Raw genomic sequence first — 23129 nt, 5'->3', positions numbered from 1 at the left:
TGTGGATTTGGCCTGTCAGCCCACCAGAACTTGGTACCAGGTGTGGTGTGGATTTGGCCTGTCAGCCCACCAGAACTTGGTACCAGGTGTGGTGTGGATTTGGCCTGTCAGCCCACCAGAACTTGGTACCAGGTGTGGTGTGGATTTGGCCTGTCAGCCCACCAGAACTTGGTACCAGGTATGGTGTGGATTTGGCCTGTCAGCCCACCAGAACTTGGTACCAGGTGTGGTGTGGATTTGGCCTGTCAGCCCACCAGAACTTGGTACCAGGTTAGGTGTGGATTTGGCCTGTCAGCCCACCAGAACTTGGTACCAGGTTAGGTGTGGATTTGGCCTGTCAGCCCACCAGAACTTGGTACCAGGTGTGGTGTGGATTTGGCCTGTCAGCCCACCAGAACTTGGTACCAGGTGTGGTGTGGATTTGGCCTGTCAGCCCACCAGAACTTGGTACCAGGTATGGTGTGGATTTGGCCTGTCAGCCCACCAGAACTTGGTACCAGGTATGGTGTGGATTTGACCTGTCAGCCCACCAGAACTTGGTACCAGGTATGGTGTGGATTTGGCCTGTAAGCCCACCAGAACTTGGTACCAGGTGTGGTGTGGATTTGGCCTGTCAGCCCACCAGAACTTGGTACCAGGTTAGGTGTGGATTTGGCCTGTCAGCCCACCAGAACTTGGTACCAGGTATGGTGTGGATTTGGCCTGTCAGCCCACCAGAACTTGGTACCAGGTATGGTGTGGATTTGGCCTGTCAGCCCACCAGAACTTGGTACCAGGTATGGTGTGGATTTGACCTGTCAGCCCACCAGAACTTGGTACCAGGTTAGGTGTGGATTTGGCCCGTAAGCCCACCAGAACTTGGTACCAGGTTAGGTGTGGATTTGGCCTGTCAGCCCACCAGAACTTGGTACCAGGTATGGTGTGGATTTGACCTGTCAGCCCACCAGAACTTGGTACCAGGTTAGGTGTGGATTTGGCCCGTAAGCCCACCAGAACTTGGTACCAGGTTAGGTGTGGATTTGGCCTGTCAGCCCACCAGAACTTGGTACCAGGTTAGGTGTGGATTTGGCCTGTCAGCCCACCAGAACTTGGTACCAGGTATGGTGTGGATTTGGCCTGTCAGCCCACCAGAACTTGGTACCAGGTATGGTGTGGATTTGGCCTGTCAGCCCACCAGAACTTGGTACCAGGTCTGGTGTGGATTTGGCCCGTCAGCCCACCAGAACTTGGTACCAGGTATGGTGTGGATTTGGCCTGTCAGCCCACCAGAACTTGGTACCAGGTATGGTGTGGATTTGGCCTGTCAGCCCACCAGAACTTGGTACCAGGTATGGTGTGGATTTGACCTGTCAGCCCACCAGAACTTGGTACCAGGTTAGGTGTGGATTTGGCCCGTAAGCCCACCAGAACTTGGTACCAGGTTAGGTGTGGATTTGGCCTGTCAGCCCACCAGAACTTGGTACCAGGTATGGTGTGGATTTGGCCTGTCAGCCCACCAGAACTTGGTACCAGGTATGGTGTGGATTTGGCCTGTCAGCCCACCAGAACTTGGTACCAGGTATGGTGTGGATTTGGCCTGTCAGCCCACCAGAACTTGGTACCAGGTATGGTGTGGATTTGACCTGTCAGCCCACCAGAACTTGGTACCAGGTTAGGTGTGGATTTGGCCCGTAAGCCCACCAGAACTTGGTACCAGGTTAGGTGTGGATTTGGCCTGTCAGCCCACCAGAACTTGGTACCAGGTTAGGTGTGGATTTGGCCTGTCAGCCCACCAGAACTTGGTACCAGGTATGGTGTGGATTTGGCCCGTAAGCCCACCAGAACTTGGTACCAGGTTAGGTGTGGATTTGGCCTGTCAGCCCACCAGAACTTGGTACCAGGTTAGGTGTGGATTTGGACTGTAACCCCACCAGAACTTGGTACCAGGTATGGTGTGGATTTGGACTGTAAGCCCACCAGAACTTGGTACCAGGTATGGTGTGGATTTGGCCTGTCAGCCCACCAGAACTTGGTACCAGGTTAGGCAACAGTTTGGGGAAGGCCCTTTCCTGTTTCAGCATGACAATGCCCCCGTGCACAAAGCGAGGTCCATACAGAAATGGGTTGTCGAGATCGGTGTGGAAGAACTTGACTGACCTGCACAGAGCCCTGACCTCAACCCTTTTGAACACCTTTGGGATGAATTGGAACGCAGACTGCGAGCCAGGCCTAATCACCAGACATCAGTGCCCGACCTCACTAATGCTCTTGTGGCTGAATGGAAGCAAGTCCCCTCAGCAATGTTCCAACATCTAGTGGAAATCCTTCCCAGAAGAGTGGAGGCTGTTATAGCAGCAAAGGGGGGGGGACGAACTCCATATTAATGCCCATGATTTTGGAATGAGATGTTCGAGGAGCAGGTGTCCACATACTGTTGGTAGTGTAATGTAAGTTGTAAACAAATACAATACAAATTAGCCATCAGTATCTGAAACAACTGACAGATTTGCCTTGTTATGGGATTTAGGACAAGGCAAGCTGCGTGGAGATTTAAAACCTTGTGTTGTGGTTAAAAACCTTTTGGCTTTTGGTGCTATTGGCCCAAACAGATTTTAACTCCGTCAACCCAGGGATTCGATCCAGCTACCTTCCGGTTACTGGCCCAACGCTCTAACCACTAGGCTACCTGCCTCCCCCCCTAAACCCCTAGGCTACCTGCCCCCCCCCCACTAACCACTAGGCTACCTGCCTCCCCCCCTAAACCCCTAGGCTACCTGCCCCCCCCCCCCCACCCCCCCCCCACTAACCACTAGGCTACCTGCCCCCCCCCCCCCCCCCCTCTAACAACTAGGCTACCTGTCCCCCCCTCTAACCACTAGGCTACCTGCCCCCCCCACCCCTCTAAACCCCTAGGCTACCTGCCCCCCCACCCCTCTAAACCCCTAGGCTACCTGCCCCCCCCACCCCTCTAAACCCCTAGGCTACCTGCCCCCCCCACCCCTCTAAACCCCTAGGCTACCTGCCCCCACCCCTCTAACCACTAGGCTACGCTGTGTTGTGTGATTAAAAACAGCTTTAGGTGCTTACTGGGGGGTGTATATATATATACCAGTATCTGTTACAGCGCAGACACACTATGACCTCTATATTATTAAGGACAGATAACAGAAGGATTGACTATATACCTTTATAATACATAACATGTAAATAAGTCACATTAGGCGGGAGGGGCTAAAATTGAAAAGCAGTCAGACTGTGGATTAGTTCACTACAGCTTTGAGCTCTAGTAAATACCAGTATGGGATACACACACACATAAACACAGTCATAATCTGGCTGTCGAGGACTCATCCCATCATCTTTCTCTCTTGGGTAGATGAAACCCCTTCCTTTCTCTGCCACCTGATTCCCAGGGAGGGGAGTCATCAGTGTGTCTGGGCCGGGTCAGAGGGTAGCCCATCAGAAGCTTCTCCCGTGGTTTGCTCTGTGGCTAGTTGAATCATCCTGGAGCAAGTTCCCCAGGCTGGAGAGTCCATAGGAGTTGTCTCCTCATCTTAAGGCAGGTTGGGTGTTGCACGGCAGGGCAGCCTTAGAGCCAGGGGGTCCTCCACCTCAGTAGGGTGGGGGCTTGGCCCAGTCTCCATTAGGGCTCATGGGGGTACTACCCCTGGAGGAGTGGATGGGGCTGCCCTGGCTCAGACCCTGCCTCTGGCCCTCCCAGAAGAGGGCGTCGCTGGGTTTGGGCGGGGAGGGGAAGGACCAGGAGGAGTCATCTAGAGAGGCCTGGTTGAGAGGAGGAGGAGGCAGGAGGACAGGACTAGTACTGTCCAGACCCAAGGCACCAGGGTAGTGGCTGGACCAGGGACCGTTTGGCCAGTAGTCCTCCCTGAGACCCTCCAGAGCCGGTGGGCCCACGGGGGGAAGGCAGGGCCGGCCAGAGCTGGAGGGGACAGGGGGGGCACTAGGGGCTCGGGGCACGGTCATGCAGACTGTTCCATGATTCAGGTTCTTCTCCACATCGTCCAGGCACTGCACAGGGACAGTTGGTGCAGCTAGAGAGAGAGAGAAGGGCACAAACATTTTCTTTAACTTTCTTCAAAATCAGGTTGTCAGATAATTAGAATGTTTTTACCTGGTTGTGTTCAGTAGACGTCAAAACAGGAGGAAACATTTTGACACGGTTGTTTCGGTACTAAACTGAACTGGTACAATGACACCAATTGTTGGTTTTCAGTTGCATTATGTTCTACAACGTTATGCCCTACTGAACAAGACCCAGTATTTAGCACCATCACCCTTGCCACCTACCCCAAAGCAGAGGGACAGACAGCCAGACAGGCACCATCACCCTTGCCACCTACCCCAAAGCAGAGGGACAGACAGCCAGACAGGCACCGTCACCCTTGCCACCTAACCCAAAGCAGAGGGACAGACAGCCAGACAGGCACCGTCACCCTTGCCACCTAACCCAAAGCAGAGGGACAGACAGCCAGACAGGCACCGTCACCCTTGCCACCTACCCCAAAGCAGAGGGACAGACAGCCAGACAGGCACCGTCACCCTTGCCACCTAACCCAAAGCAGAGGGACAGACAGCCAGACAGGCACCGTCACCCTTGCCACCTACCCCAAAGCAGAGGGACAGACAGCCAGACAGGCACCGTCACCCTTGCCACCTACCCCAAAGCAGAGGGACAGACAGCCAGACAGGCACCATCACCCTTGCCACCTAACCCAAAGCAGAGGGACAGACAGCCAGACAGGCACCGTCACCCTTGCCACCTAACCCAAAGCAGAGGGACAGACAGCCAGACAGGCACCGTCACCCTTGCCACCTACCCCAAAGCAGAGGGACAGACAGCCAGACAGGCACCGTCACCCTTGCCACCTACCCCAAAGCAGAGGGACAGACGGCCAGACAGGCACCATCACCCTTGCCACCTACCCCAAAGCAGAGGGACAGACGGCCAGACAGGCACCATCACCCTTGCCACCTACCCCAAAGCAGAGGGTCAGACAGCCAGACAGGCACCATCACCCTTGCCACCTACCCCAAAGCAGAGGGTCAGACAGCCAGACAGGCACCATCACCCTTGCCACCTACCCCAAAGCAGAGGGTCAGACAGCCAGACAGGCACCATCACCCTTGCCACCTACCCCAAAGCAGAGGGCCAGACAGTCAGACAGGCACCATCACCCTTGCCACCTACCCCAAAGCAGAGGGACAGACAGCCAGACAGGCACCATCACCCTTGCCACCTACCCCAAAGCAGAGGGCCAGACAGTCAGACAGGCACCATCACCCTTGCCACCTACCCCAAAGCAGAGGGACAGACAGCCAGACAGGCACCATCACCCTTGCCACCTACCCCAAAGCAGAGGGACAGACAGCCAGACAGGCACCATCACCCTTGCCACCTACCCCAAAGCAGCACTCAAACAAAGCAACTCATCACACCTGACTGTTCATGAAGACCAGAGAATATTCATTTGGATTATGTTGCAATCCTTTTTCCATCGAACTCTGTTAGTATCGCAACACCACACCATTTATACCACTGTCTATTATGACTGGTTCTAGTAATCATTTCAGTTAGGGTGACTGGTTCTAGTAATCATTTCAGTTAGGGTGACTGGCTCTAGTAATCATTTCAGTTAGGGTGACTGGTTCTAGTAATCATTTCAGTTAGGGTGACTGGTTCTAGTAATCATTTCAGTTAGGGTGACTGGCTCTAGTAATCATTTCAGTTAGGGTGACTGGCTCTAGTAATCATTTCAGTTAGGGTGACTGGCTCTAGTAATCATTTCAGTTAGGGTGACTGGTTCTAGTAATCATTTCAGTTAGTGTGACTGGCTCTAGTAATCATTTCAGTTAGGGTGACTGGCTCTAGTAATCATTTCAGTTAGGGTGACTGGCTCTAGTAATCATTTCAGTTAGGGTGACTGGCTCTAGTAATCATTTCAGTTAGTGCGACTGGCTCTAGTAATCATTTCAGTTAGTGTGACTGGCTCTAGTAATCATTTCAGTTAGTGTGACTGGCTCTAGTAATCATTTCAGTTAGTGCGACTGGCTCTAGTAATCATTTCAGTTAGGGTGACTGGTTCTAGTAATCATTTCAGTTAGTGTGACTGGCTCTAGTAATCATTTAAGTTAGTGCGACTGGCTCTAGTAATCATTTCAGTTAGTGCGACTGGCTCTAGTAATCATTTCAGTTAGTGTGACTGGTTCTAGTAATCATTTCAGTTAGTGTGACTGGCTCTAGTAATCATTTCAGTTAGGGTGACTGGCTCTAGTAATCATTTCAGTTAGGGTGACTGGTTATAGTAATCATTTCAGTTAGGGTGACTGGCTCTAGTAATCATTTCAGTTAGTGTGACTGGCTCTAGTAATCATTTCAGTTAGTGTGACTGGCTCTAGTAATCATTTCAGTTAGTGTGACTGGCTCTAGTAATCATTTCAGTTAGTGTGACTGGCTCTAGTAATCATTTCAGTTAGTGTGACTGGCTCTAGTAATCATTTCAGTTAGTGTGACTGGCTCTAGTAATCATTTCAGTTAGTGCGACTGGCTCTAGTAATCATTTCAGTTAGTGCGACTGGCTCTAGTAATCATTTCAGTTAGTGCGACTGGCTCTAGTAATCATTTCAGTTAGTGTGACTGGCTCTAGTAATCATTTCAGTTAGTGTGACTGGCTCTAGTAATCATTTCAGTTAGTGTGACTGGCTCTAGTAATCATTTCAGTTAGTGTGACTGGCTCTAGTAATCATTTCAGTTAGTGTGACTGGCTCTAGTAATCATTTCAGTTAGTGTGACTGGCTCTAGTAATCATTTCAGTTAGTGTGACTGGCTCTAGTAATCATTTCAGTTAGTGTGACTGGCTCTAGTAATCATTTCAGTTAGTGTGACTGGCTCTAGTAATCATTTCAGTTAGTGTGACTGGCTCTAGTAATCATTTCAGTTAGGGTGACTGGCTCTAGTAATCATTTCAGTTAGGGTGACTGGCTCTAGTAATCATTTCAGTTAGTGTGACTGGCTCTAGTAATCATTTCAGTTAGGGTGACTGGCTCTAGTAATCATTTCAGTTAGGGTGACTGGCTCTAGTAATCATTTCAGTTAGTGTGACTGGCTCTAGTAATCATTTCAGTTAGTGTGACTGGCTCTAGTAATCATTTCAGTTAGTGCGACTGGCTCTAGTAATCATTTCAGTTAGTGTGACTGGCTCTAGTAATCATTTCAGTTAGTGTGACTGGTTCTAGTAATCATTTCAGTTAGTGTGACTGGCTCTAGTAATCATTTGGGCTCAATAATCAACTCTAAATGCTGTTGATTGATATCCATTATCCTCTACATTGGATGAATTGAATCCTCTAAATTGGATGAATGCCAATAACTAGGCTAATTAATTAAAGATGGTTCCTGTGTACCTTGAGGGATATGTGGTTGGGTGATGCTGACAGAGTGTACCTTTAGGGATATGTGGTTGGGTTGGGTGATGCTGAAAAGGAATTAGTAAACAGTGTGTGAATATAATAGACAACATATTTAGTAAGAAATGATTTATCTTACATTCAGTCAGCATTTTAGTTTAGTTTTATCCTCTAGAAATCAAAGTGACAGACAGACAGGCAGACAGACAGGCAGCCAGACAGACAGGCAGAGCGACAGACAGCCAGACAGGCAGAGCGACAGACAGCCAGAGCGACAAACCGACAGACAGACGAACAGCCATGCAGACCGGCAGAGCGACAGACATACAGACAGGCAGAGCGACAGCCAGACAGACAGGCAGAGGGACAGCCAGACATACAGGCAGAGGGACAGCCAGACAGACAGGCAGAGGGACAGCCAGCCAGACAGGCAGAGGGACAGCCAGACAGACAGGCAGAGGGACAGACAGGCAGAGGGACAGACAGCCAGAGGGACAGACAGCCAGACAGGCAGAGCGACAGACAGCCAGACAGGCAGAGCGACAGCCAGCCAGACAGGCAGAGCGACAGCCAGCCAGACAGGCAGAGCGACAGCCAGCCAGACAGGCAGAGCGACAGCCAGCCAGACAGGCAGAGCGACAGCCAGCCAGACAGGCAGAGCGACAGCCAGCCAGACAGGCAGAGGGACAGACAGCCAGACAGGCAGAGCGACAGCCAGCCAGACAGGCAGAGCGACAGCCAGCCAGACAGGCAGAGCGACAGCCAGCCAGACACTGTAGTTTCCAGAGGCTGTATAGCTAATTGGGCTGAGTAGTGTGAGGAGAGATGGGAGTGAGAATCACACCTCTGACGTTCCCTTCAGAACTAGACAGGCTTCAGAAACACAACACACCCAGGCCTGATTAAGGCTTTTAGAGAGATGCATCCCTCAAGAGATAACACGGCTTAGCAACAATATTTAAAGAGAATATACATTTATTTCTATGGTAAAGAGAGTCAGAGCAGTTCAGTCAAACGTCTCACACACACACACACACACACACACACACACACACACACACCCTCTTTAATATGCAGCACAAACGCATGCAACATTAGACACACACATCATTGGTTTTCTATCCAATCATCATGTTGAGCAGATAATAATAAAGTTTAAATGAGAGTTCCTCTGTGTTTGATGGAAGAGCAGGAGGCAGAGAGAGAGAGACAGTCTCATGAGAGTTTCCCATTTGAATAAAAGTGATTTCGTAGTAAGAACCTCTGACGAATACAGATGCTCGGTGTCTTTGAATAAATACACCTCTCCCCTTTTTCTCTCTCATCTAGGAAACAGGATTAGCCTGGGATATTCACTAGAATAAATATATCTGCTCTTTATATTTCATTCTAATTTACACCTCTTGTTTGGTCCCCTGTTCCACAAAGAGAATAGCAACAAACTACATCTCTTCAGGGGTGAAAAACATCAGAACAGGAAAGAGAGATGGCTTTAATATCCTAATATATCCTCTACCATTGTAGTGCTATGATAATAGCTCAGCTGTCTTTCTCCACCTAGCCTACAGTAGCATCCCTCTTTCTTCCACCTAGCCTACAGTAGCATCCCTATTTCTCCACCTAGCCTCCAGTAGAATCCCTCTTTCTTCCACCTAGCCTCCAGTAGAATCCCTCTTTCTTCCACCTAGCCTCCAGTAGAATCCCTCTTTCTTCCACCTAGCCTCCAGTAGAATCCCTCTTTCTTCCACCTAGCCTCCAGTAGAATCCCTCTTTCTCCACCTAGCCTACAGTAGAATCCCTCTTTCTTCCACCTAGCCTCCAGTAGAATCCCTCTTTCTTCCACCTAGCCTACAGTAGCATCCCTCTTTCGTCCACCTAACCTCCAGTAGCATCCCTCTTTCTTCCACCTAGCCTCCAGTAGCATCCCTCTTTCTTCCACCTAGCCTCCAGTAGAATCCCTCTTTCTTCCACCTAGCCTCCAGTAGAATCCCTCTTTCTTCCACCTAGCCTCCAGTAGAATCCCTCTTTCTCCACCTAGCCTCCAGTAGAATCCCTCTTTCTTCCACCTAGCCTCCAGTAGAATCCCTCTTTCTCCACCTAGCCTACAGTAGATTCCCTCTTTCTCCACCTAGCCTCCAGTAGAATCCCTCTTTCTCCACCTAGCCTACAGTAGCATCCCTCTTTCTTCCACCTAGCCTCCAGTAGCATCCCTCTTTCTTCCACCTAGCCTCCAGTAGCATCCCTCTTTCTTCCACCTAGCCTCCAGTAGCATCCCTCTTTCTTCCACCTAGCCTCCAGTAGCATCCCTCTTTCTTCCACCTAGCCTCCAGTAGCATCCCTCTTTCTTCCACCTAGCCTCCAGTAGCATCCCTCTTTCTTCCACCTAGCCTCCAGTAGAATCCCTCTTTCTCCACCTAGCCTCCAGTAGAATCCCTCTTTCTTCCACCTAGCCTCCAGTAGAATCCCTCTTTCTCCACCTAGCCTCCAGTAGAATCCCTCTTTCTCCACCTAGCCTCCAGTAGAATCCCTCTTTCTCCACCTAGCCTCCAGTAGAATCCCTCTTTCTTCCACCTAGCCTCCAGTAGAATCCCTCTTTCTCCACCTAGCCTCCAGTAGAATCCCGCTTTCTTCCACCTAGCCTCCAGTAGAATCCCTCTTTCTCCACCTAGCCTCCAGTAGAATCCCTCTTTCTTCCACCTAGCCTCCAGTAGAATCCCTCTTTCTCCACCTAGCCTACATAGTAGACTCTCTTTCATCAACAACTTTTATTTTGAAAGATTCCTTGTTGATGGCATGTTGTTTTAAGATGTGTGAAAAGACAGGTTGGGTTTCGTTATCACTCAGAGAGAAGGGGGAAGGGAACCTGAAGAGAAAACATTCATTTCTCTACACTAAATAAGTAGCAGTATGTCAGACGATCTGCTCTTTAGTCCGAGGCCCTCTCCCTCATACACAGGGATTATGTTAATGAGGGCACATTATCCTGGATTGTTCAGATAGAAATACATTACCTAGAAAATACACACATCTCAAGACATTTCTGTCTGCAACCTTCCAGATCATTTCAGAACGTCTGCTGAAAGTGCCCCCAGCCAGGACTTACCTTCTCTGTTAGCTGCTAGCTGTGGTTTGTAACTCACCTCGTCTGTTAGCTGCTAGCTGTGGTTTGTAACTCACCTCGTCTGTTAGCTGCTAGCTGTGGTTTGTAACTCACCTCGTCTGTTAGCTGCTAGCTTTGGTTTGTAACTCACCTCGTCTGCTAGCTGTGGTTTGTAACTCACCTCGTCTGTTAGCTGCTAGCTGTGGTTTGTAACTCACCTCGTCTGTGAGCTGCTAGCTGTGGTTTGTAACTCACCTCGTCTGTGAGCTGCTAGCTGTGGTTTGTAACTCACCTCGTCTGTGAGCTGCTAGCTGTGGTTTGTAACTCACCTCGTCTGTGAGCTGCTAGCTGTGGTTTGTAACTCACCTCGTCTGTGAGCTGCTAGCTGTGGTTTGTAACTCACCTCGTCTGTTAGCTGTGGTTTGTAACTCACCTCGTCTGTTAGCTGTGGTTTGTAACTCACCTCGTCTGTTAGCTGTGGTTTGTAACTCACCTCGTCTGTTAGCTGTGGTTTGTAACTCACCTCGTCTGTTAGCTGTGGTTTGTAACTCACCTCGTCTGTTAGCTGTGGTTTGTAACTCACCTCGTCTGTTAGCTGTGGTTTGTAACTCACCTCGTCTGTTAGCTGTGGTTTGTAACTCACCTCGTCTGTTAGCTGAGGTTTGTAACTCACCTCGTCTGTTAGCTGTGGTTTGTAACTCACCTCGTCTGTTAGCTGCTAGCTGTGGTTTGTAACTCACCTCGTCTGTTAGCTGCTAGCTGTGGTTTGTAACTCACCTCGTCTGTTAGCTGCTAGCTGTGGTTTGTAACTCACCTCGTCTGTTAGCTGCTAGCTGTGGTTTGAAACTCACCTCGTCTGTTAGCTGCTAGCTTTGGCTTGTAACTCACCTCGTCTGCTAGCTGTGGTTTGTAACTCACCTCGTCTGTTAGCTGCTAGCTGTGGTTTGTAACTCACCTCGTCTGTTAGCTGCTAGCTGTGGTTTGCAACTCACCTCATCTGTTAGCTGCTAGCTGTGGTTTGTAACTCACCTCGTCTGTTAGCTGCTAGCTGTGGTTTGTAACTCACCTCGTCTGTTAGCTGCTAGCTGCGGTTTGTCTCCGAGCTTCTTCACCAGGTCAGACTGTTGTTTCAACACTGAGTGTAGAGAGGAGATCTCAGTGGCCAGGGCCTCATAGGACTGTAGCACTGCCTTATCGCTGTAAAATAACAATACAAGACTACAATGAGACGAGACTACAGGACAACACTCCTACATTCATCTACAGGACCATTTACATTTGCACAATACATACTTAAATCAGGAATACACAGATTATTATTTTTTATATTTGTGAAAACAGTAATGCTGCCCCTTTCTGCTGCTCCAAGCAATTCCAGAATATTAAAATAAATACATTTAATTGATAATAGAAGGAAAATCCTTCAACATCATACATTAACGCAAAGACCTAAATACATATTTTCGATTATAGTCAAGATGCACAAGACAAGGGGCCTCCCGGGTGTCGCAGTGGTCTAAGGCATTGCATCGCAGCAGGCCGCGACCGGGAGGTCCATGGGGCGACGCACAATTGGCCTAGCGTCGTCCGGGTTAGGGAGGGTTTGGCCGGTAGGGATATCCTTGTCTCATCGCGCACTAGCGACTCCTGTGGCGGGCCGGGCGCAGTGCACGCTGACCAGGTCGCCAGGTGTACGGTGTTTCCTCCGACACATTGGTGCGGCTGGCTTCCGGGTTGGATGCGCGCTGTGTTAAGAAGCAGTGCGGCTTGGTTGGGTTGTATTTTGTAGGACGCATGACCTTCAACCTTCGTCTCTCCCGAGCAGTAACTACTAACAATTGGATACCACAAAAAAAAAAAATAAAAATAAATGCACAAGACAAGATGAGTTTGAGACGTGATGTTTGTGGCAGCACCTGGAAGACTGCCTTGTAGAGGGGCACAGATCTCACGAACACGTCGACTAAACCGGACTCAGCGGAGAGAGAGACACCAGGGGATAAAAAAATATAAAAAATCTACAACGTTACTGATTTTCTACTGAATTATAACATATTTATTTGCCAAGTGCTTTTCAAACCTTACACTTAAAAAAAAAAAAAAAGATGCTCGGGCTTAAAAGATTTCTCTGTGAGATTCACAGGATGGAGAAGGAATCGTTTCAGACAGGCACCTGTTCGGTGTGATAAAAGGCTATTACTTTGTTCTCTATGAATAAAACTCTGGGTCTGTAGCGCCAACTAGTGGACATAATAATGTACTGGAGGAGGTCCAAATGAGATCAAATCCCTTTGTATTTGTCAAACGCTCCTGATACACACACAGCTGTAGTGAACTTTACAGTGAAATGCTTCTTCACCAGCCATTTCCCAACCATGTATAGTTTAAGGATGAAACATTTGCTAAATAAACTAGGAAATAGTAACACAATAAAATAATGAGACTATATACAAGGAGTACCAGTCACTGTGCAGGGGTACCAGGTAGTAATGAGACTATATACAAGGAGTACCAGTCACTGTGCAGGGGTACCAGGTAGTAATGAGACTATATACAAGGAGTACCAGTACAGAGTCACTGTGCAGGGGTACCAGGTAGTAATGAGACTATATACAAGGAGTACCAGTACAGAGTCACTGTGCAGGGGTACCAGGTAGTAATGAGACTATATACAAGGAGTACCAGTCACTGTGCAGGGGTACCAGGTAGTAATGAGACTATATACAAGGAGTACCAGTACAGAGTCACTGTGCAGGGGTACCAGGTAGTAATGAGACTATATACAAGGAGTACCAGTACAGAGTCACTGTGCAGGGGTACCAGGTAGTAATGAGACTATTTACAAGGAGTACCAGTACAGAGTCACTGTGCAGGGGTACCAGGTAGTAATGAGACTATATACAAGGAGTACCAGTACAGAGTCACTGTGCAGGGGTACCAGGTAGTAATGAGACTATATACAAGGAGTACAGAGTCACTGTGCAGGGGTACCAGGTAGTAATGAGACTATATACAAGGAGTACCAGAGTCACTGTGCAGGGGTACCAGGTAGTAATGAGACTATATACAAGGAGTACCAGTACAGAGTCACTGTGCAGGGGTACCAGGTACAGAGTCACTGTGCAGGGGTACCAGGTAGTAATGAGACTATATACAAGGAGTACCAGTACAGAGTCACTGTGCAGGGGTACCAGGTACAGAGTCACTGTGCAGGGGTACCAGGTAGTAATGAGACTATATACAAGGAGTACCAGTACAGAGTCAGGGGTAGCAGGTAGTTGAGGTAATATGTACATGTAGGTGGAGGTGAAATTGTCTTGTCAATCAGGATAGACAATAAACAGAGTAGCAGCAACGTGAAGAGTGTGAAGTGTGAAGTGTGTGAAAGAGTGTCTGTGTGTGGCGTCAATATGTGTGTGTGAGCGTATGGTATGTGTGTGTGTATATATATATATATATATATATATATATATATATATATATATAGCCAGTGAGTGTATATAGAGCCAGTGAGTGTATATAGAGCCAGTGAGTATATATAGAGCCAGTGAGTGTATTTAGGAGCCAGTGAGTGTATATAGAGCCAGTGAGTGTATATAGAGCCAGTGAGTGTATATAGAGCCAGTGAGTGTATATAGAGCCAGTGAGTGTATACAGAACCAGCGAGTTTATATAGAGCCAGTGAGTGTATATAGAGCCAGTGAGTGTATATACAGCCAGGGAGTCCAGTGAGTGTATATACAGCCAGGGAGTCCAGTGAGTGTATATAGAGCCAGTGAGTGTATATACAGCCAGGGAGTCCAGTGAGTGTATATAGAGCCAGTGAGTGTATATAGAGCCAGTGAGTGTATATAGAGCCAGTGAGTGTATATAGAGCCAGTGAGTGTATATAGAGCCAGTGAGTGTATATAGAGCCAGTGAGTGTATATAGAGCCAGTGAGTGTATATAGAGCCAGTGAGTGTATACAGAGCCAGTGAGTTTATATAGAGCCAGTGAGTGTATATAGAGCCAGTGAGTGTATTTAGGAGCCAGTGAGTGTATATAGAGCCAGTGAGTGTATATAGAGCCAGTGAGTGTATATAGAGCCAGTGAGTGTATACAGAACCAGTGAGTTTATATAGAGCCAGTGAGTGTATATAGAGTCAGTGAGTGTATATACAGCCAGGGAGTCCAGTGAGTGTATATAGAGCCAGTGAGTGTATATAGAGCCAGTGAGTGTATATAGAGCCAGTGAGTGTATATAGAGTCAGTGAGTGTATATACAGCCAGGGAGTCCAGTGAGTGTATATAGAGCCAGTGAGTGTATATAGAGCCAGTGAGTGTATATAGAGCCAGTGAGTGTATATAGAGCCAGTGAGTGTATATAGAGCCAGTGAGTGTATATAGAGCCATGAGTGTATATAGAGCCAGTGAGTGTATATAGAGCCAGTGAGTGTATACAGAACCAGTGAGTTTATATAGAGCCAGTGAGTGTATATAGAGCCAGTGAGTGTATATACAGCCAGGGAGTGTGTGTATGTACAACTGATGCCTTGAATTTCTGTGGCATGCATCCTAGTCTATTCTAGTACGATCCATCTATCTTAGTGGCATGCATCCTTAGTCTATTCTAGTACGATCCGTCTATCTGAGTGGCATGCATCCTAGTCTATTCTAGTACGATCCTTCTATCTGAGTGGCACGCATCCTAGTCTATTCTAGTACAATCCGTCTATCTGAGTGGCACGCATCCTAGTCTATTCTAGTACGATCCTTCTATCTGAGTGGCATGCATCCTAGTCTATTCTAGTACGATCCTTCTATCTGAGTGGCATGCATCCTAGTCTATTCTAGTACGATCCGTCTATCTGAGTGGCATGTCCCAGTACTCAGACGAGTTTCTTATTGAAAGTGAACCCTGTTGCTAGGTAAACTACAGACATAGATCTACAGAGGTAAACAATGCTCTGTCTCCACCTGGTGGCTGGTGTATGGCATCTACACAATGACAGGTGTTTCAAATGGGGCTAAATTCTGCTTCAATTTATTTAGTGAGATCTTTCCCCCCTGGTGTCAAACCTGAAGAAGTATTTCTGATGAGATGAAGGACATACCTGGGGTTGGACTCCACGTGATTCTGGTCACAGTCAGTTCCAGAAGAATCCTAGGAAGAGGGAGGTCATCAAAAGAGTTATAATTGAAACCCTAGAATAAGAGCGTAGTTCACAGACCATGTCTGGAGAAGAAAGCCAGGGAAACTACACTGGCATTCTGGTTGATCCACAATGTCTGTTAATGGACCTCAAACAAAGGTTTTTGGGGTCAACAGACCTTCACCGGGTTTCTGGGTCAACAGACCTTCACCAGGGTTTTTGGGTCAACAGACCTTCACTGGGTTTTTGGGTCAACAGACCTTCACCGGATTTTTGGGTAAACAGACCTTCACCGGGGTTTTTGGGTCAACAGACCTTCACTGGGTTTTTGGGTCAACAGACCTTCACCGGGTTTTTGGGTAAACAGACCTTCACCGGGGTTTTTGGGAAAACAGACCTTCACCGGGGTTTTTGGGAAAACAGACCTTCACCGGGGTTTCTGGGTCAACAGACCGTCATCAGAACCTTTATGAATGAAACACACTAGTTCTATATCCACATAGTCTTACCCCACAGTGTCCCTGCAGTCGGTTCTTCTCCAGAGTCATCCTCTCCAACTCCTCCTGCAGAGTATGCATCTTCAGTTCACTGTTGATCCTGTCCACCTGCCAGTAGTCCTGAGTACTGGTTAGAGACTTCATCACTATGGAGACAGAGAACACACACACACGGTTAGAATACAACGTTGTCACTTCTGGGTCATGTGACATCAGTCCCCTTCTACTTCTGTAACACTGTAGAAACGTTGAACATCAGGGTAGAGAAGGTTGAACAATGAACACTCTAGCTTGTCTGTGGGATAGTGGGCACATTGGGATTTGAGCGTCTAGACTCAGTGAAAAGTCATGGGCATTAACTGTCCCTTAGCTGGACATTAGGGACAATCCTGGTGATTACACCTTGGCTGAGAGTAAAGGGAATGTCCCTGCCTGGTCAGGATGACACTGCATGTCAGTCTGTTGGTGAGACTAAGGGGAAAACCTGGTAATGATACTGTCCCTTGGCTGAGGTTAAGTCCCTTGGCTGAGGTTAAGTCCCTTGGCTGAGGTTAAGTCCCCTGGCTGAGGTTAAGTCCCTGGTCATTAAAGTCCCTTGGCTGAGGTTAAGTCCCTGGTCATTAAAGTCCCTTGGCTGAGGTTAAGTCCCTGGTCATTAAAGTCCCTTGGCTGAGGTTAGGTCCCTGGTCATTAAAGTCCCCTGGCTGAGGTTAAGTCCCTGATCATTAAAGTCCCTTGGCTGAGGTTAAGTCCCTTGGCTGAGGTTAAGTCCCTTGGCTGAGGTTAAGTCCCTTGGCTGAGGTTAAGTCCCTGGTCATTAAAGTCCCTTGGCTGAGGTTAGGTCCCTGGTCATTAAAGTCCCCTGGCTGAGGTTAAGTCCCTGATCATTAAAGTCCCTTGGCTGAGGTTAAGTCCCTTGGCTGAGGTTAAGTCCCTTGGCTGAGGTTAAGTCCCTTGGCTGAGGTTAAGTCCCTGGTCATTAAAGTCCCTTGGCTGAGGTTAAGTCCCTGGTCATTAAAGTCCCCTGGCTGAGGTTAAGTCCCTGGTCATTAAAGTCCCTTGGCTGAGGTTAAGTCCCTGATCATTAAAGTCCCTTGGCTGGTCCCTGGTCATTAAAGTACCTTGGCTGGTCTCCATCTCAGTCTTTAACTGCAGCAGCTCCATCTCTTTGGCCTGCAGCTGCTCATTCAGGAGCCTCTCAGACTCACTCTTCTCCCTCTTCTAGAGAAACACAGTTAAAGAAAGAGAGATATGATGAAGAGTCAGTGAAGGAGAGAGGAGGAGAGACGGTTACAAAGAGACAGGATAAAGACAGGAAGAGATACGGACCAGCTGGACCTAGTGGACTGTCCACACCAGCTGGACCTAGTGGACTGTCCACACCAGCTGGACCTAGTGGACTGTACACACCAGCTGGACCTAGTGGACTGTACACACCAGCTGGACCTAGTGGACTGTACACACCAGCTGGACCTAGTGGACTGTCCACACCAGCTGGACCTAGTGGACTGTCCACACCAGCTGGACCTAGTGGGCTGTCCACACCAGCTGGACCTAGTGGACTGTCCACACCAGCTGGACCTAGTGGACTGTCCACACCAGCTGGACCTAGTGGACTGTACACACCAGCTGGACCTAGTGGACTGTACACACCAGCTGGACCTAGTGGACTGTACACACCAGCTGGACCTAGTGGACTGTCCACACCAGCTGGACCTAGTGGACTGTCCACACCAGCTGGACCTAGTGGACTGTCCACACCAGCTGGACCTAGTGGGCTGTCCACACCAGCTGGACCTAGTGGACTGTCCACACCAGCTGGACCTAGTGGACTGTACACACCAGCTGGACCTAGTGGACTGTACACACCAGCTGGACCTAGTGGACGGTCCACGCCAGCTGGACCTAGTGGACTGTACATACCAGCTGGACCTAGTGGACTGTACATACCAGCTGGACCTAGTGGACTGTCCACACCAGCTGACTGTACACACCAGCTGGACCTAGTGGGCTGTCCACACCAGCTGGACCTAGTGGGCTGTCCATACCAGCTGGACCTAGTGGGCTGTCCACACCAGCTGGACCTAGTGGGCTGTCTATACCAGCTGGACCTAGTGGACTGTCCACACCAGCTGGACCTAGTGGACTGTCCACACCAGCTGGACCTAGTGGACTGTCCACACCAGCTGGACCTAGTGGACTGTCTATACCAGCTGGACCTAGTGGACTGTACACACCAGCTGGACCTAGTGGACTGTACACACCAGCTGGACCTAGTGGACTGTACATACCAGTTTATTAAGCTCCAGCTGCAGGTCCTCCTTCTCCATGTAGATGCCACGGTAGGCACTGAAGGCCTTGTTGACGTACTGGGGTCCTTCAGGGGAAGGAGCTTCAGGCCTGAACAGCTACAGGTTACAACCACACATCAGTTACAACACAGCTACAGATTAAAACACACGGCTACAGGTTAAAACACACGGCCACAGGTTAAAACACACGGCCACAGGTTAAAACACACGGCCACAGGTTAAAACACACGGCCACAGGTTAAAACACACGGCCACAGGTTAAAACACACGGCCACAGGTTAAAACACACGGCCACAGGTTAAAACACACGGCCACAGGGTACAACACACGGCCACAGGGTACAACACACAGCCACAGGGTACAACACACAGCCACAGGGTACAACACACAGCCACAGGGTACAACACACAGCCACAGGGTACAACACACAGCCACAGGGTACAACACACAGCCACAGGGTACAACACACAGCCACAGGGTACAACACACAGCCACAGGGTACAACACACAGCCACAGGGTACAACACACAGCCACAGGGTACAACACACAGCCACAGGGTACAACACACAGCCACAGGGTACAACACACAGCCACAGGGTACAACACACAGCCACAGGGTACAACACACAGCCACAGGGTACAACACACAGCCACAGGGTACAACACACAGCCACAGGGTACAACACACAGCCACAGGGTACAACACACAGCCACAGGGTACAACACACAGCCACAGGGTACAACACACAGCTACAGGGTACAACACGCAGCTACAGGGTACAACACACAGCTACAGGGTACAACACACAGCCACAGGTTAAAACACACAGCCACAGGTTAAAACACATAGCCACAGGGTACAACACACAGCCACAGGGTACAACACACAGCCACAGGGTACAACACACAGCCACAGGGTACAACACACAGCCACAGGGTACAACACACAGCCACAGGGTACAACACACAGCCACAGGTTACAACACACAGCTACAGGTTAAAACACACAGCTACAGGTTAAAACACACAGCCACAGGTACAACACACAGCTACAGGGTACAACACACAGCTACAGGGTACAACACACAGCTACAGGGTACAACACACAGCTACAGGGTACAACACACAGCTACAGGGTACAACACACAGCTACAGGGTACAACACACAGCTACAGGGTACAACACACAGCTACAGGGTACAACACACAGCTACAGGGTACAACACACAGCTACAGGGTACAACACACAGCTACAGGGTACAACACACAGCTACAGGGTACAACACACTGCTGTTGAATCTCATGATGCAAGCCTCTCCATGAACAGGATTACCTCAACACATTGATAAGTGACAATGTTTTACTGTGCGAACAACTCATGACAATTGAGCTAGATGTATTGAGCTAGATGTATTGAGCTAGATGTATTGAGCTAGATGTACTTTGACCATTTGAGGTTTTATCTGTTCCCCAAAAATAAATCAATGACTCTATCAGGATAATAAAGTTGTATTTTAATGCTACTGCTGAGAACTTACTGTATCAAGATACGCATGTATGAAGTTGTTCCTGTTGTGTCTTAATGAAGCCCCACCCCCCCCTCATCCTGTACCTTATCTTCCAGTTGTTTGACTCTCTTCCTCAGCAGTGTGTTCTCTCTCTCCGTGTCTCTCAGCCTCTTCTTGATGTCCTCGTACGCTGTGACCAAGGCAAAGTGGGAGGCTACAGACTCGTCCCCGGCACACACGGACACGGGGCTCTCCCCTGCTCCACCGTACGCCGTCTCATGCTTCAGAATGCAGATATCATCCTCCACTGCCTCCATGCCAAGCTCCATGCCAGGCCTAGCTAGTAGAGAGCAGAGGTAGATCCGAGGAGTCAATTATACACAACTAAGACAATAATGCCAAGCTCCATGCCAGGCCTAGCTAGTAGAGAGCAGAGGTAGACCCGAGGAGTAAATTATACACAACTAAGACAATAATGCCAAGCTCCATGCCAGTCCTAGCTAGTAGAGAGCAGAGGTAGACCCGAGGAGTCAATTATACACAACTAAGACAATAATGCCAAGCGCCATGCCAGGCCTAGCTAGTAGAGAGCAGAGGAAGACCCAAGGAGTCAATTATACACAACTAAGACAATAATGCCAAGCTCCATGCCAGGCCTAGCTAGTAGAGAGCAGAGGTAGACCCGAGGAGTCAATTATACACAACTAAGACAATACAATAATGCCAAGCTCCATGCCAGGCCTAGCTAGTAGAGAGCAGAGGTAGACCCGAGGAGTCAATTATACACAACTAAGACAATAATGCCAAGCTCCATGCCAGGCCTAGCTAGTAGAGAGCAGAGGAAGACCCAAGGAGTCAATTATACACAACTAAGACAATAATGCCAAGCTCCATGCCAGGCCTAGCTAGTAGAGAGCAGAGGTAGACCCGAGGAGTCAATTATACACAACTAAGACAATAATGCCAAGCTCCATGCCAGGCCTAGCTAGTAGAGAGCAGAGGTAGACCCGAGGAGTCAATTATACACAACTAAGACAATAATGCCAAGCTCCATGCCAGGCCTAGCTAGTAGAGAGCAGAGGAAGACCCAAGGAGTCAATTATACACAACTAAGACAATAATGCCAAGCTCCATGCCAGGCCTAGCTAGTAGAGAGCAGAGGTAGACCAGAGGAGTCAATTATACACAACTAAGACAATACAATAATGCCAAGCTCCATGCCAGGCCTAGCTAGTAGAGAGCAGAGGTAGACCCGAGGAGTCAATTACACACAACTAAGACAATAATGCCAAGCTCCATGCCAGGCCTAGCTAGTAGAGAACAGAGGTAGACCCAAGGAGTCAATTATACACAACTAAGACAATAATGCCAAGCTCCATGCCAGGCCTAGCTAGTAGAGAACAGAGGTAGACCCAAGGAGTCAATTATACACAACTAAGACAATAATGCCAAGCTCCATGCCAGGCCTAGCTAGTAGAGAGCAGAGGTAGATCCGAGGAGTCAATTATACACATTTAAGACAATACAATAATGCCAAGCTCCATGCCAGACCTAGCTAGTAGAGAACAGAGGTAGACCCGAGGAGTCAGTAGTAACACAACTAAGACAAAACAATAGTCATGAGTTTGACAGAGTTGCATATATTTGGGAACAAATTTATTTATTTCCAGCAAACTTTAGAATGACAATCATTGTGCGCCGTGCTACAAATCCAGGATTGAGATTCTAGCAATGAGTTGATCTCACTGTTTGAAAATGCAGAGAAAAGTTAAAAAATAAATAGGAGGAGCAGGTTGAACACCTCTCTCTTTCTTATCTGAACCATAACACTCTGCGTTGGGCTTGGCTGTGTGTGCAAGACACCACGATAACCTGCTCTGCATTGGGCTTGGCTGTGTGTGCAAGACACCAAGATAACCTGCTCTTCGTTGGGCTTGGCTGTGTGTGCAAGACACCAAGATAACCTGCTCTGCATTGGGCTTGGCTGTGTGTGCAAGACACCACGATAACCAGCTCTGCATTGGGCTTGGCTGTGTGTGCAAGACACCACGATAACCAGCTCTGCATTGGGCTTGGCTGTGTGTGCAAGACACCACGATAACCTGCTCTGCATTGGGCTAGGCTGTGTGTGCAAGACACCACGATAACCTGCTCTGCATTGGGCTTGGCTGTGTGTGCAAGACACCACGATAACCTGCTCTGCGTTGGGCTTGGCTGTGTGTGCAAGACACCAAGATAACCTGCTCTGCATTGGGCTCGGCTGTGTGTGCAAGACACCACGATAACCAGCTCTGGGACACAACATCGTGAGTCTGTGTATTGGTTGGATTCCCAATACACCGACTCCTGATGTTGTGTCCCAATGTTACACGATACCGGAAGTGAGAGCTAAGGAACTGTTGCGGCAAAGAGAAACCAAAACCAACGTTGTATGTCATGACACTTGTTGAAATTAATCTATCTATTATTGAAACGATTAGTTAAAACCATAATCAATTATCGGTTAAAAACAATTCGTACAAATATCAGGTTGTCATAAAATAAACACGTCCCTTTCCACCACACCAGGAAAAAAAATCAAAACATCAGCATTTCGAAGGACGTTAGCATAGCTAGCTACCGTTAGCAACTCGGGACAGGCCATTATTCAATATGGATCAACCAAAACTAAAGACTGGTGTGTTATCTATCGTGCTAAATTGCTCATCTAGACCTTACAACTGTGAGACAGTTTTCTATGACAGTCTTATAGCAGTTATCTGGCAGCTAAACGATACAAGAATACGCAGCCAGCTGATGATCAATTGATACTAGCTAGCCGCGTTAGCTTATTTTACCTTTGTTGATGTTGTTTTCGACGATATCACGTTGTGTATCTACCGAGCATGGTTTAGTACCAATTTACGGGACGACTGTGATGCCAAAAAATAGATATCTCTGTTGTAAATCGTTATTTTATATGTTTTCGATATAAAATACATTTGTGGATAAACATGTACCAGGAAACGTCCAACGTCTTGTGAAATGTCACTTTCAAAAACTTCCGGGGTTGATGTGACTTTCAAAATAAAAGCCCCGATGTCATCCTCGACTTAACAAAAAAAACTATGAATCTGGTTGTGTAGCTAGATATACTACTCGGATGAATACTATAATATTTGAAAAGCTTCCAAAC

At 48.3% G+C, this 23129-nt stretch overlaps 1 protein-coding gene across 2 annotated transcripts; it reads right to left on the bottom strand.

Annotated features, from left to right (window-relative positions):
- Positions 1-3030: 3030 nt before the first annotated feature.
- On the bottom strand, positions 3031-22985 carry LOC139394133 (5-azacytidine-induced protein 2-like). Of its 2 annotated transcripts, none has more exons than XM_071142167.1 (8): positions 22792-22985; positions 20059-20294; positions 18426-18542; positions 17256-17355; positions 16147-16280; positions 15599-15648; positions 11571-11701; positions 3031-4031 (listed from the first exon to the last, which is right to left on the bottom strand). In XM_071142167.1, exons 2-8 carry the CDS (start codon positions 20281-20283, stop codon positions 3592-3594), a joined length of 1197 nt encoding a protein of 398 aa, XP_070998268.1. In that variant the 5' UTR covers positions 20284-20294; positions 22792-22985; the 3' UTR covers positions 3031-3591. The 2 variants fall into 2 exon arrangements, with proteins under 2 accessions (XP_070998268.1, XP_070998269.1); XM_071142168.1 differs by having other exon boundaries at positions 20059-20290; positions 22792-22984.
- Positions 22986-23129: the final 144 nt, after the last annotated feature.

This window comes from Oncorhynchus clarkii, unplaced genomic scaffold (genome assembly GCF_045791955.1).
Source record: "Oncorhynchus clarkii lewisi isolate Uvic-CL-2024 unplaced genomic scaffold, UVic_Ocla_1.0 unplaced_contig_6317_pilon_pilon, whole genome shotgun sequence".
In the NCBI taxonomy this organism is placed as follows: domain Eukaryota; kingdom Metazoa; phylum Chordata; class Actinopteri; order Salmoniformes; family Salmonidae; genus Oncorhynchus; species Oncorhynchus clarkii.
Note: the sequence above shows the minus strand (reverse complement) of the source record. Positions and strands in the feature narration are given on the sequence as shown.